The 15,207-nt window shown below is 29.5% G+C and overlaps 1 protein-coding gene across 1 annotated transcript; it reads left to right on the forward strand.

Moving 5' to 3' along the window:
- Positions 1-8,618: 8,618 nt before the first annotated feature.
- LOC133336795 (growth/differentiation factor 8) lies at positions 8,619-12,345 on the forward strand. Its single transcript, XM_061545073.1, has 4 exons — positions 8,619-9,510; positions 9,582-9,851; positions 11,718-12,100; positions 12,168-12,345. The coding sequence occupies exons 1-4, from the start codon at positions 8,619-8,621 to the stop codon at positions 12,330-12,332; spliced, it is 1,710 nt and encodes a 569-aa protein (XP_061401057.1). The 3' UTR covers positions 12,333-12,345.
- The last annotated feature ends 2,862 nt before the right edge of the window (positions 12,346-15,207 follow it).

The raw sequence follows: 15,207 nt of genomic DNA on the forward strand, positions 1-15,207 counted from the left end.
GGGGGAGGTTCAAGCTATAATGGAGTGTCTAAACTGGTTAAGTTCAAACTCTGGACAAAGTACCACAAACATCATGGCATATAGTAAATAAGCAACGACATCCAAAACAGTTAAATCCTGAACTCCACTGGAATGTATATAAAACGACAAAAAATATAACGCAACCAGTCAGGAATTAAAGGCAATGAGAAAGCCGACCTTATTATCAACTGAATTACACAGTAGAACTTTTGTAGGAGAAGACACCGAAACGTTTTCTATGCCACTGCCAGTGATTGCAAACCTTTGAACCCATTTTTTGGGAAATGATGATATTCACTACCTGATTGATATTAAGGAATGTGAGGACTTCACTTCTAAAGTAGAATTCCTACAAGTAAAGGGAGACGAATCTCAAGATGTTTCTTTTAACTTATTTCTTTTCTAGAGCGGACACATTGACTTATGTTGGCTTAAGGGGACCCCCCCATTCTCGAGGCCAAAATTTTTTTAATTCCAATCTACACTAATTCAAGAATGCCCCTACAAAATTTCAAGTGAAAATCTCAAGAACTGTTGAAAATATAGCCGATTTATTGTGTCAGCATCAAGTGACGGCTAAAGGGTTTCTCAAACTTTAAACGCGTTTTTCTCGTTTGCGAATGGCGGGCACGATAACTCAAAAACTAATAACCCAATCGATTCCAAATTTTTACACGTTTCTCTGTGGTTGTATAGCTAACGTATGAACTAGGATAAAGCCAATCGGGGAAGATCTTCCTTACTTTTTAACTAGGTTTTTGGTCCAAAATCGGCGATTTTCCAAAAATATGTTTTCAAAGGTCCGCCAATTTGTTAATTTTAGAGCGAAGTCAATAATCCTAGTTCATACGAGAGCCAGACATGTACTCTTTCAAACACCGTTGGAATTTTCGGATTCCGATGTTCCAGTGAGGAGTTATCATGCCCGCCATCAAATATAAGGACTTTTCTTTAATTACAAAAAACAACAACAAAACAATAACAAAAATTTGTTGTAAATTATCTTTCCTCTCTTTTAAATCTTCAAATATATATGTGCAAAGTTACAAACCTTAACAAGCATTGGTATTGATTTACCAGCCCATTGAAAATCTTGAAAAAATAAAATCGAGAATGGGTGGGGTTCCCTTAAGTGGTTTTAGACCCCATGTTTCTTTCAAACAAATTCGTTTCAGATTTTTTGAAGTTGCAAATCATAATATCTGAAGTTCAAAAAATTGGAAATATAGCTTCAGGTCCTATTTTCTGTTTAGTAAAAATATTAAGATACTAAATCCAGATCAAGACAGAAGATAGAATCAATCAGTAATAGAAACCGAAAGGTGAATCATGTATGTTATATGCCTAGCAAACCTTAATATTTATACTTACAATAGATGTAGTGCAAGATATAAGTTCATCAATTCCTGTACATCCCCCACAAAAGTTAGGATTTGTGTATATAACATATAAATCATGCCAGAGGGTACAAATCTGTTGGCAATACCATCTGGGATAAATAAAAATTAAAACTTTTATTTATAAAATATAAATTAAAACTTTTATTTATTCTTTAAGCCGAAAAATATTTTTAAATAAAAAAATCACAGTTGGGCAATGAGGACCACTATAAAAACGGCACCCTTTCATGGGGACTGGTTAGTGGGCCCATATTATAAACATTTCTGCGTTGGAAAGGGCTTTCAAATACCGCAAATGGGACGGTGCCCCTAAATGGGGCATGAACCCACGAGAACCCATATATTTTTGCATTCATAAACATGAAAATAATATATAATCCTCCTGTCGTTATGTTATTAATAAAGCTTATATTAACCATGACATCTGAAAGGATGCCAAAATATAACATAATTAAAAATAGATCATATCTGTTTCAATTACATTGCAAAATAAGATAACTCGCGACCAAGTACATATGCTCGCGATAACAGTAACTACTAACAACTTTAACGGTGGGTCTAAAAATAGTTTATACTTGAGACTATTTGTATATTAAATAAATGCGTTGATTAATTTTGAATATGTTTAAATAAAAAAAAATATTTTATGTGGGAAAATAAATATAGCAATGGTATAATAAAAAAGTGTGTTTTAATATCTGAATATTATATCGCTTATTTGCTGCAATTAAGGCTAACTAAAAAAAAAACGATTTTGCAGAAAATGCGTTTTAAGTTTTCAATTTACTCACACTTTATATGGAATAGAGGTACTTCTACAGCTTCTCAATTAGAGTTCATATGCATTTTTTACACAACATGAGGTATATTATAGCTAACAATCGTACATCATTAGCGCGAAAATCACGTTTTTTCAGTTATGCCTCTCTTGCAGCAAATGAGCGATATATTCTCGACTCACTGTTTATATTTCTAAGTTCTGTGGAGGGGGCGTACCCTTTTCAGCGTTATCTTCACTATTACCTTCATTGAGGAAATACAAATGTACCCACGCAAAATGTGCGTGTGTTATTTATTTATTCTATTTTATTTATTTATTTTTATTTTTTTGATTAAGGTTGTAGAGATTTTAACCCAGATATAATTTGTTTTTGGGTGTACATGTGAATTTATTCATATTTTGCATGATGCGTCTAGCGTATTTAAAGAAAGTAGTTTATTACAGAATATTTATAATTAAAATCGTTAGTTATCTTTTAAGTGTTATTAATTCCTGGAAAAAAGCATATCACATAAAGAAATCCAAAACAAATAATTATTAACCAACGACAAAGTACGAAAACGATGTTTTGAACAAATGTTTGTACTGCAGGTGTTTATACGGTTTTTAATGAACAAATAAGAAGGACTCAATGCGAAATAAGTATGATTTTGCAAATTTTATATTATTTAAAACTTATTATTCCCATAAGCCATGGGAAAAATAGCCAATATCTAGTAATAATACCACAACAACAAAATAAATTATAAGGAAGAGAAATAACAATTAAACGAAATGAATGCAAATTAAAAATACTTTCGGAACAATAATTACTACTAAACGCAGAAATACGACTCTTTATAAACATATAAGATGTTCGATGCCTAATTATAGATTGGAGATTACGTAATAATTTTCATTATATTAATGACATGTATCCACCTAAAAATTAATTTGAAAACATAATCAAAACACCATGATGAATCAAATGATATCAAAATCACACAAATCTGTGTAGCGATTGGTAAAATACAGCGACAACAAAACAATATATTGAGGAAAATTATTTGTTTTTGGTTCGAAGAAATAATGTCGAATTTCGCCTAAAAATTGACATATATAAAAATATTTACTTCTTGTGTATAAGTACACACTTTGCGGATTATAGTAAGACCCTTCCGAAAAATCTTGGGGTTCTATAAATGGGAATAAATCTTAAAATAAAACTATATTATGAAATATACATTTTAAATTGCGTCTAAATCGCGTAATCCTCAAAATCATTTTATGCGCATGCGGTTTCCAGGAAGTACTGAAGTTTATCTTCCAATCCATGTATATTTTGCGAAATTTCAATTGACGGTGAAGATGTACTAAACGTTGCAATGAAGTGCCCAAAAACTCGTAAAACGCGAATAATTTCTGAATTGTCAATATGCCTTTAACGCGCATCCAATTTCGGTGTGCACCCTAAAAAAATACATCGATCTATATACAACCATGGGTGACCCAGTTCATACTATTTTTGAGATAAATTGGGTACACCTCTCTTTCGGCTGAAGTTTTTAATGTTCTGAAAATGCAATGAAATCTGCGATATTTTCAAAAACATTTTTTGACCAAATTTCGTGTTTTGAGGGGCCAGTTTTCGCCGTTTATTTAGCTAGAAGTAAAATTAAAAAAAAACACTTCAAATCGAGCTTCAAAATGTCAGCATCATTTAAAGGTAGATGCAATTAAAAATTTCAAAAATGATACATAAGAGACGTAGTCCCCATTTTGTAGGCTTCTAGTTTTACTTTAATACGAAGAACGTGAAATGAGTGGCTTATTCACAAATCGATAGAAAACATAAAAAAAACTTGTTTGCCCCAACCTGTTTTTACACTTTTTTTTACATTAAAGAAGACACAGCACCCACCAAAATAAAGTTAGGGTGTCAATGTCATGAAAAGTTTGCAACGACAGATCAATAAATCCAAAATTATTCGCATTCTTTCGTATACGAATTATAAAGGGGTGAACCTCGGCTTCAGCCAAAAAATTGCAATAATGCCCATATATATCATTATTACTCCTAGTATGTTTGGTATTGAAAACGGGATATATATCGGTGCACGTTTTGGTGTAGCCCCCATATAACGATAACCACTAATATTCGGTATTTTCGATATGTTTTGCGCGTTTTTCAATTTTCTCATTGGGTATTAAATCTCCTTACTGAATATTATCAATATTGGTCCACTTTTTGGGTAGCCTGTATAATAGTAACCTTTGTAATTGTCGGAATTGTCTTAACTCGGTATTTTGAATGTACTTTGGATACCGAATCTACCTACATAATAATTATCCATATTGGGTCAATTTTTCGGATAGTGCGCATTTAACGGTATCCCCAAATTTCATTATTTTGAGGACTATGGACATGATATTGTGGATTCTTATTGGGTAGAAAATCTCTATACCTAATTGACATTAATTTTATATTTTGGGTTCTCATATCATCATCATTCTTTCCACTAAAAAAATATGATTACCACCCTATTTTTTTGGTATTTTGAAGATTCTAATTCTAACATTCTAATTTCGAATTGTGGGGTTTTGGAGACTGACATAAATATATGCAGAAAATTATAAATTTTGGTCGAGGTTTGGACATAGCCTCCATATAAAAGAACTGCCACATTTTCGGTATCTCCTCATCGGGTTTTTTTGTGGTATTCCATTTTTTTCGTGGGCGGTAAAGCATTCATTATCATTTTTCCAATTTTTAATAGGGTACGTTCTGGAACAGATATATTAGCTCCGAATATGAAAATGTATCAAAAGTCCATAATATTTGATATTTAATTTTACTACGTCTTCGTAGTTAGAAGGTCTTCGTTAAAATTAAATATCAAGTTCTGAAAATTTTTGCAAAAATGAAATCATGATATGGAAAATATTTGCTCATAAATACAAAAATAGTTTTGTATTTATACCAATTTCAAAAATTACAGAAAAATGGCAACCATTCTTAATACCTGATGCAATATTAACGAAAACTTACCAATGCAACAAAATAATGTAACAATTTTTTTGCTTTCTGAAGAGCTGTTTAATGCAGAAAAAACGTTAAAGAACAATCGCATAGCATACGACATTACTCTTTATACTACACCTAAGAGCAAACGATCATTAATGGGTTACAGCGTATTTAAGAGATGATATTGGTATTCTCTTAATTTAAGCGATAGCACACGACAATGTTGATTCGTTAGTTAAACGAAGCAAATTAACTTGAACGAACGATTTGCTATCAATTAGAACTGGTGTGTGCGTGTGTGTAACTAAACGCCCGTGTATGGGTTCAGTGATAAACCGAAAATTCTCCTCAAGTTAATCATATGAAATAAATGGTTTACACATTTTCGCCAGACGTTCATTCATTAAGCAATCGGCCACCGGTCAAGTGTAATTCAGTTCAGTTTTAAAAGCAGCAAAAAAGAAAAAAACGCGCGTCTCAACGTTGTCAAGAAAACGAAATACATAAAAAATAAATAAAACGTCGCTTGGCAAATTTTGACGTACCAACCAACCAATCAATGTGAGAAAGTGAACTTTATACTTAGCTTAATGTTCGACAGTGTGGCGCTAAGTCATAAAATACAAATTAAACAAATTAATATTATAACAAAATAATAATATTAACAATAATAAAAATTAATAACAAATTATGAAAAAGAAATGATTGTGATTTTATTACCATTTTATTAATTTAGTATATGGTAAAATAAGTGTGTGCACTGAGTGTCTTTGAAAATTTTGGACACATAAAAAAGAAATTGAAACATATAGAAAAACAAGAAATAAAAAAATAAATAAACTAATTAAAATCACGTTGGTTCTAAGAGATAAAGAATACCAAAAGAATAAATAAAAAAGAAAAACAAAAACATATGCGTGTGGAAAAAAGTGAGGTCCTGACCTGATTATTCTGAAACGGATTTAATATTTCATTATTTTTTGGAATATTTTGTGTGACACAAACAATTTGGAATCTATCATCAATAACGAATATTTTTCTATTGGCAGTTCATTCAAATGGTAATTATATATTAAAAAATAATAATAATTTATTTAACAAGTTCTGCGATAAATTTAGAGTTGTAGCCTTATCGTAAATTCTGGTATTAGGATTTTCTTCAATTAAATGAGAATTTTTGGAAATTGTTTTTCCTTATTATTTAAGGATTTATCTTTTTCAAAAAATCCTGAAATTAAAATGTTCATTAATTAACTTATGTTTTTGCAAAATAGTCAGGTTGAATCCCAGTTTGTTTAAAAAAATTAAATGATAATTTTTTGGCAAATTGGTAAAAGATTGGTACAAAGCCATAAGTAGCTAAGAAGTTTTAATGTAAGAATTGAAAAATGCAATTATAAAAAACATATTCCTATTCACAAAGCTAAAAGCCTGCAGCCAATAACTAATTCAATATATATATAAATTATTGTATAGACACCTTTTGGAATGAGCGAAGGTATCATAATTTTTATAAGAACTTCTAATTACAGTATTCCCATTTCCATAATTTTGTATTTGAGTGTATTCAAAGATATATTTAATTAAAGCTAATTATTTGTTTTTTATTTATTTATCTTTCTTTATTTATTTCTCTTTTAAATTATTGGTATTTTTTAATTAGGAGACAAATAATTTTTTAAGCATTTTTCTAAAATTAAAAAATATATATTTTTAGTTGCAAAAATGCTAGTATTCCAATTTTTATTACTATTAGTTAAAAATAATTATATTTTTATTTTGAATTTCGAAATTATGAAAATTTGAATTTATTTATTTGAATTTATTTAAGTGATTTCGTAACTTTATATTACTACTAGTTTAAACATATTTTTTTTATTTTTTTTTTAATTTCGAAATTATGAAATTTGTTTTTACTAAACTAATTTTTTTATAAAATCATGTAATAATTCTTACGATTTCATTTAATACATGGCAAATACCCGTCCATAAAAATTCTTGCCTACCGAATAACATTCGTTAAATAACGAATCGAAGGGAATCGTCAAAACCCGATGGAAAAACACGAACAAAGCATTGCACCAATACCAAGTGGGTGCTTTGAGTTTATAAATGCTCTTTTTATTTTAGTCTACAAGAAACCGCGAAGAGGTTAGCAACGGTAATATATTAGGTTTTCGCCAAAGATCGCTTAAGTTCGAACTTGAGTTTTTGCATTGCCCGTTAAATTTAATAATTTCGCGGATTTTTTATATCTTGAGAGTAGAATAGTTTTTTTTAAATACCTGTATTATAATTTATCCAAATTTTTGAAATAAATTTAAATATTGATAGAGTCTACCAGCTTGAAATTAATACAGAGATCTATTTTTTTCGTTAGTTGAAAATAATGACGAAATCTTAGTGAAAATTAAATCACATTTTGCATTATATATTCATTTTTTTATTTTAGCTTAGGCTGATTTTTTGTTCGCTTATTATCTCTACAACAAACACGCAACAAAAAATAGCGAAAAAATCCGTTTCTTTGCAAAACAAAAAAAATTGTAATTTTTTTAACACATCTTGTTATTGATTCTGTAAACTGCAGTATAATAAAGGATATATAATAAAGTTTCAATTAAAAGTGTTTTTAGTATATAGGTGTGCATGGTCTTAAGAATAAAAAAAATCGCAAAAATCTTATTATCTCTACCATCCGATTCTTTGTAAAAAAATAAAAACCAATTTTTTGGACAAAAAAATGTGTTTTTTTTATTGTTTCTGTAACCTGTAATATAATAAAGCATATATTATAATGTTTTAGTTAAAATTAAAAATTGTATTTAGTATATTATATATGTCTATATGTTTATCATTCCGAGGAAAAACGTCTTAAGAATAGGCTTCTTATTGCTTTACAAAAATGCAAAAAGAAAGATTTTGATTACATTTTTACACACATGCGTAGGAGACCCATTTTAATTTTTTTTAATTAAAAACAAAAATTATTTATAATTCTTAATTGTTTTTAATATTTTTTATATTTCTATTAATCTTTTTTCTTTAACATTCTATTAATTTTACAGATTAATCTGAAAACAATGCTGTAAACAAGATTTAATAAAAACGCCAACAATTTTACAACAACAACCGACAAGACTATAAAAAATCAATATTCAACGAAAGCAGAGTAAAGTGAAAAAATCTATGTTTTGTAAAGTATCAAGGACTAAAGAAGGATTTTTAATGCTTCCAAATAGATAGTAGCATAAGTGTCAATACAAAAAATTAAAATAGCATTAAAACCAACATTCGAAAAAAAATCATAGCAATTGAAATTCAAACAACTCGAAAATTCTCAAATATTTGGTGAAACCCGCTAACTGTAACCTTCTCTAAATAACAAATTAAAAAAAAAAAACTACAAAAAATGGCTAAATATTTTATAACATTTGTCCTATTGGCTCTCCTGGCCATGGAAAACAATAACATTTACAATCGCCTCCATGCCAAATCACAGCCGAGTGGTGACACCAATGCTGTGACACATTTTATGCGTCAACATCATCAGTATCAACATCATGGTCAGGTGGCAAATAATCATCATCCCACCCATGATCAACATCATACACATCATGCTCGGAAACATGTCAAGCAACATCAGCGACACAATATCGACAGCAATGAAGAGGAAGACAGCGCAAGACGTTATGCGCAACGTTACAAGCGGCACATGGAACTGCAGGTGGAACATCGACGACAAATTGAGAGTCGCCTGCATCATCGCCCTGTATTCCGTGAGAATGCACCGAAAAATATACCACGTCTGTGGCAACATTTGTACATGGTCTACGATGATTACTACGAGAGTAGTGAGGAGCGTATGTTTGGCGATGCGCCAAATAAAAATAGTCTAGAATATGAAGAGCCTGAGATGCCAGTATATGTTGAGGATAAAGAAGAAGATGATAATAGCGATAGCGATGAGGATGAGAAGCCAAAGAAAAGTACAAACATTGACAGTAGTAGTAAATCTGTGGATATACGCTGTCCAAAATGTGAAAATAGCCATAAGGACGAAGATGAGGAGGAGGAGTTGGTCAGCGAAGAAGAGCTAACACGCTTGCGTATTGAATATGTGAAACAACAAATTCTAGATAAATTAAGACTTAAAGAGAGGCCACATGTTCCGGCGGTGAATTTGCCCAAACCCATTCTAGAGGGTACAACCATACAACAGGAAGAAGAGGATACATCGACGAAAAAGGACTTGGATGATTATTATGCACGTACCAGTAAAAAAGTCATATTCTTAGATGTTGGTAAGTTCAAAAGAAACCAATGTTAATACCACAGATTATTTTATTAAAATATGTCCTATATTTAATTGCAGAACAAGAATTGTGTGGTAAATTGGGTTCCGATCCATCCATGTGCTTTTCATTTAAATTAGATGACAGTGATGCAGATAGCTACGATGTTAGCACTGCTGTTCTGTGGTTGTTTAAGACAAGACATCCACTTAGCAGCAGCAGCATTAGCGGTCGCAATCAAACATCTGGTAATCCGCAGAGAATTGTCGTATCCGAAGTACAACAAGAAACCACCTCGAATCGTAAACCATCGGTTAAAACAATAGCCGTTCAATCCATCGATGTTCAAGGTAAGTTTGAGGAAATGTGCATTTTTTTTACTAAAGAAGGCATTTTTTATAAACCAAATGAATCAAAGTTCCGAAAAATATTGAAATATTTAAGTTTGTGGAAATTTAATTTGAAATTAATCAAATCAAAGTTCCAAAAATCAATCTCATCATTGTTATAATTTATTAGTTATAGGCTCGAAAATTTCACCAACAATTTTAACCTAAATAGTATTTGCTGATTAGAAAATGAGGATGTTGTTATCTTTGCAATATGGTTAGCTTATTATTCTACAATTTAATAGGTTCGGCATGCTAAAAAGCGTAATTAGCTATTATTAATTAGAACGCAAAAAAATAAAATTAATTGTACAATGAAAGTTATCTACCAAACTATGACTAGTCAATAAAATTAAATAGGCGAACAAAAATCACATTTTGAAATCATATATATTAATTGTTATACTGTGTCATTCTGTATAGTGATCTTGGTAACAGAACATAAATTTGTATTCTTTTTTGATTTCTTCGAATAGTTCGAAGTTCATGTGGGTATCCTATATGGTGGGTGATTTGTTTTGTTTTATTATTATTATTGTTTTATTGCTTCCATTTAGAATATCCGGTTAGCTGCATTGACAGTAAAAAAAAAATATTTGGACTTTCACCACGTTATTGGAGTGAAATAACCTCTTATTGATACGAAATCAGTTTAAAAAAATAAATAAATCATATTTTATATTCGGTGATTATGTCAAACATTTTTTTGCTGGTATAAATCAAAATTATGTTCTGAATATTTTGTTGTTGGTGTTTTTTTTTTTTAGTTAGCAATACAAGAAAAAAATAATATATGTGGGAATGACATTCATATCATGGTGTAAATTTGTTATGATCAGAACATATACATACCTATTTTATTATTGTTGTTTATTTTTTTTAATTGTCAAAGGCTATCATTAATGAGGGTACACAACCTGCATTTGATATAAACAAATAATGTTAAAAAATATTGAAAAACGAATAATAAGAGGATGGACCCGTAGACATAATGTGAAATATATTAGCAACTCCCACTCCTCGTATCAGCAATGGTGGTCACCTTGAACATTCGACTTAATACGTTTTTATTTGGGGGTTTTTTTCTAAACATCTACAGCTAATCCCTGATTTGCATATGATTTTGTTTGGGCTTTAAAAGCAGCGCTTGAAACTTGAATTCGTTATTTGATTTTTTTTAATTTGAAATGATGCCTCCTAAGATTTTTTACATCTATAAAAAAATATTTGTTTAATAATAAATAAAAATAAATTACTAATTAATTCTATTTTTTGTTATTATTATCTTTAATAAAAAATATACAAATAATTTAATTTTTATAAAAATTTTACGTTTTTATAACATACAAAGAGTTACAAAAAGTATCCAAATTAAAAATAAATAATAATAATAATAATAAGAAATAATTAATTGTAATTTAACAATTTATTTTTAATATTATAATTTAGGAAATTAAATTAATTTAATTTTTAAATTTAAAATTTTAATAGTAAAAATATTTTTTGACTATTAAAATTGAAGAACAACTTTCCGTTTAATTGATAATAAAAAGTTAAATATTTGAAACCAAAATAAATTGAAACAGTAGCTATAAAAAATTATAATAATTTTAAACCAAAAATTAATTTTAAAAATATATATTTTTTTACTTTTATATATACTTTTTTCCAAAAAATAAAATAAAAAACCAAAAAATATTTTTAAGAAAAAAATTAATTTTAATTGATATTAAAATTTGAAATATTAGAAATCAAAAAAATTACTAGCCTAAAAATTAATGTGGAACCCTATTAATTAATTACCCAAATGGTTTCTTCTACTTCCAGATGAATGGATGAAAATCGACATAGAATGGCCCATAAAACGTTGGTATGGCAAACATGATCTCAGCCATTTAATACAAATCACCTGCCAATCATGTGATATGGCCGCCATGGAACACATCATTTCAACGGATATGGATTATCGGCCCTTTATCATTGTCAATACACAGAGTCGGCGGCGACAGACGCGCCAAAAGCGTACAATTAATTGTACACATGGTGTAACAGAATGCTGTCGCGAAAAGTTGTACATATCATTTGAAGATATCGGTTGGAGTGATTGGATTATTGAACCCAAAGGCTATGACGCCTATTTTTGTCGAGGCTCCTGTAATCGTGTGGCCAGTGTAGCGAATTCCGCTTCGCCGCATAGTTCATTTGTACAGGTATGTTAGCCGCAAAAACAAAATCAATATTGGAATTTATATTAATAATATTTTTTTATTTTTACAGAAACTACTTAACAAACCTGGCCGTAGAAATAGGAATCTTGAATTGGTTCCATGTTGTACAGCCAAAACATATTCTTCGCTACAATTACTGTATTTGGAAAATAATTCCACTGGCACGGTGAAAACATTTCCCAATATGATTGTTGAATCCTGTGGTTGCAGATAGTAATAGCATGACAATGTAATCGTTTTAAAAACAATAGTCTTCTTCCGTCCCCTCATGAAAGAACCACCACATGCCATTTGTATAATTTATATTCACACAAATTTCATTAATACACTCCAAACCAACAACAACAAAATATCGAACAAAATTATCTCCCACTTTACAAATGTACAATATCATTTATTTATATCATCACTCCACACATTAAAATATTGTTTTTTTTTATAAATCGAACACTGCCTTTTAGTAATAAGATTGCCAAATTTGCCATATATGATTTCCATTATAAGATAAGTTATACAAAATATTGAAATTGTAATGGGGAAAATTGACAATAGCTAAGGAAAATATCAACAATATCAAAGAATTTCTAATTTTAATTTCTAAAATTAATATTTTTAAAAATGTATTTCAAACTTTACAATTTCATTATAGTTATAACTTCGTATAATTTTAGAACAAACATAAGAAAATAATATGTATTGATTGTATAAGAAATCTTATAATGTTAACTGATTTAAGTCTTAAGGCTAGCTAAGTTCAGCGAGTAAATTAAATTCTCAACATTTCCGGGTAATTTAGAAAAATATATAAATTTTGAATTTTTTTTATAAATTGCCGGACATGATGATAATTTAGTTTCATATCGTTGCTCCCCATCTATTTAATAGAATTTGTACTTAAGTTATTTTGTACTTAAGTTATAAATTGATTTCCAATGTAAACATTTATTATATAAATATGTGCTTATTTATTTGTATTTAATGTATATAGATTGTATTTTATTGTAAATAATAGTGTGATATTTTTTTTGTATTTTTTCTATGTACATATATATGTAAATAATTGTAAGTAGAAAATTTTTATTATAATGTTTTCTTAAGTTATATTAAGGACATTTAACGAAAAAAAATGAAAAACAAAAAATAATAAAATAAAACAAATTCAATAATGATTAAAAAATGGGTATATTTCTTTTATACGTACTTGTACTGAAAACTACATGGTCATAAGTAAGAACATGCATCGTGCTGTTTTCCGTGACTTCTCATTGTGTAGCACACATTCCTACCAAAAATTTTGCTCCACTATTTGAGGTAGGCCATATATAAAGGTACCCCCCTAATTTACTATTTTGAATTATCATTGGATGTGAAATCTTCATACCAGAAATTATTGAACTTCAATATTGACTTAAGTTTCGGGGTAGGCCGCACATAAACGGACCCCCCATTATTTGGAAGATTATGGATATTGAGCACATTTTCCAAAAAAAAAAAAAAAATGGGTATACATCTAAAATGGAATGACGATTTTAATATACAATCCAGCTCATTGCCCATGGTATAATAAAATAAGGTAACAGCAACTGTAGTTGTACAATAAACGACATGGAAATTTGTTGCTGTAAGTAATACTAGTATCAACGTCATTTATTAAAAAATTTAAACACAACATACTAATTATAAATACAAATTATTTATTTTAAAAAAGAAATATTTAAGTGTTTGGGGTCAATTTATTGATAAAATTAAAATGTTGTCCCTAATTCCAATTTTTCAGCACTATATTTCAAATTGTTTTAGAATGTTTAAATAATAAATCTTATCCATAATTCCGTCAATATAAACGACATTTCCCAGCCCTCATACAACTCCATACCGGAATTGTGTGCTCAGGGTCCACGGTACCGGTGGATACTTTTCATTTGCATTTTTTTAATAATAATTACTTTTTTATATTGAGTTAATATAAACATTGGATATTGTCAGCGACGTAGACAGGCCAGGCCCCCTCCGAAATGAGGATTTATTTTTTAATTTTTATACAGATATTGGATTTTTCGTATCATCATATCATTAAAAAAATTACATACATGTTTGCAAAATTACTAATTTGTTTAGTACAACTGCGATTGAATTTCGAAATACACATATTTGAGTACTCGACTTTTTGAAAGTACATCTATAATTTTTGATACATAGATGACGAAAAAATGTTTTTATTATAACCTCCGCCTTACGGCTAATGAGGGTATATATACTTTGCTAAAGCTAAAATGTGCCTCATCAAAATATTGGTTTTATACTCCATGGTTCTTTGTACCAAATTCGTTTCAGACAAATTGGACTCATTTACAAATATCCGCCCGTCCGTCTGCGTGTCTGTCAGGCCGGCTGATGTGCAAGATAACTCTCGAATGGTCAAAATTTTAATGAAAATTAATTTTATAATATAATGCGAAACCTGTATAATATTGGAAGATGGGACTTATTAGTCCACTCCTTCGAAAACTTGTCAATGTCATATGAACGCAATAGCCAATTTCTTCCAAACTTTGCACGATGCAATATTTTTACCAATCCTATCGGTCCTCTTCTTCTGGTGTCAAAATATTGAATATTCATAAATCTAATATAAAGTGAATAGAATGTCCGATTTGGTCCAAGCAGTGCACATCGTAATAATTCTTTCAAACTTAAGTCTAGTTCGAATATGGGGAATATCGGTTCACTCCTTCAGGTACCTCCCCCACAAAATTTAAAAAATTTTGCTGACAATTAATTGGGAACAGACCATCGGATTTGAACCAAACTTTGACACCCTAATATTTTTACGAAACCTGTATAATGTTGCAAGATTTGACTTATCGGTCCACTCCTTCTAGCTCCTCCCCTACAAAGGGTGAATATTTTGTAAGCTTTTAAATCTCATATGCTCATATCCATCAAGAACCTTGTATATGCCTCTCCAATCTATTTTTGATAAAATTATTCACGTATCGCTATATTTTATGATGCATTTACTCAGAAATATGGCTTATAAATTTTTATATTTATATACAAAATAAAGCGATTATACACGCGAATTCTCA

Source organism: Musca vetustissima, unplaced genomic scaffold (assembly GCF_032173495.1).
Source record: "Musca vetustissima isolate MV318-11 ecotype Yass unplaced genomic scaffold, APGP_CSIRO_Mvet_v1 utg25714, whole genome shotgun sequence".
Lineage (NCBI taxonomy): Eukaryota > Metazoa > Arthropoda > Insecta > Diptera > Muscidae > Musca > Musca vetustissima.

Coding starts and splice junctions, on each gene's coding strand:
- LOC133336795 (XM_061545073.1), top strand. CDS start 8,619: ATGGCTAAATATTTTATAACATTTGTCCTATTGGCTCTCCTGGCCATG. Junction 9,511..9,581: donor AGTCATATTCTTAGATGTTG/GTAAGTTCAAAA, acceptor ATTTAATTGCAG/AACAAGAATTGTGTGGTAAA. Junction 9,852..11,717: donor TCAATCCATCGATGTTCAAG/GTAAGTTTGAGG, acceptor TTCTACTTCCAG/ATGAATGGATGAAAATCGAC.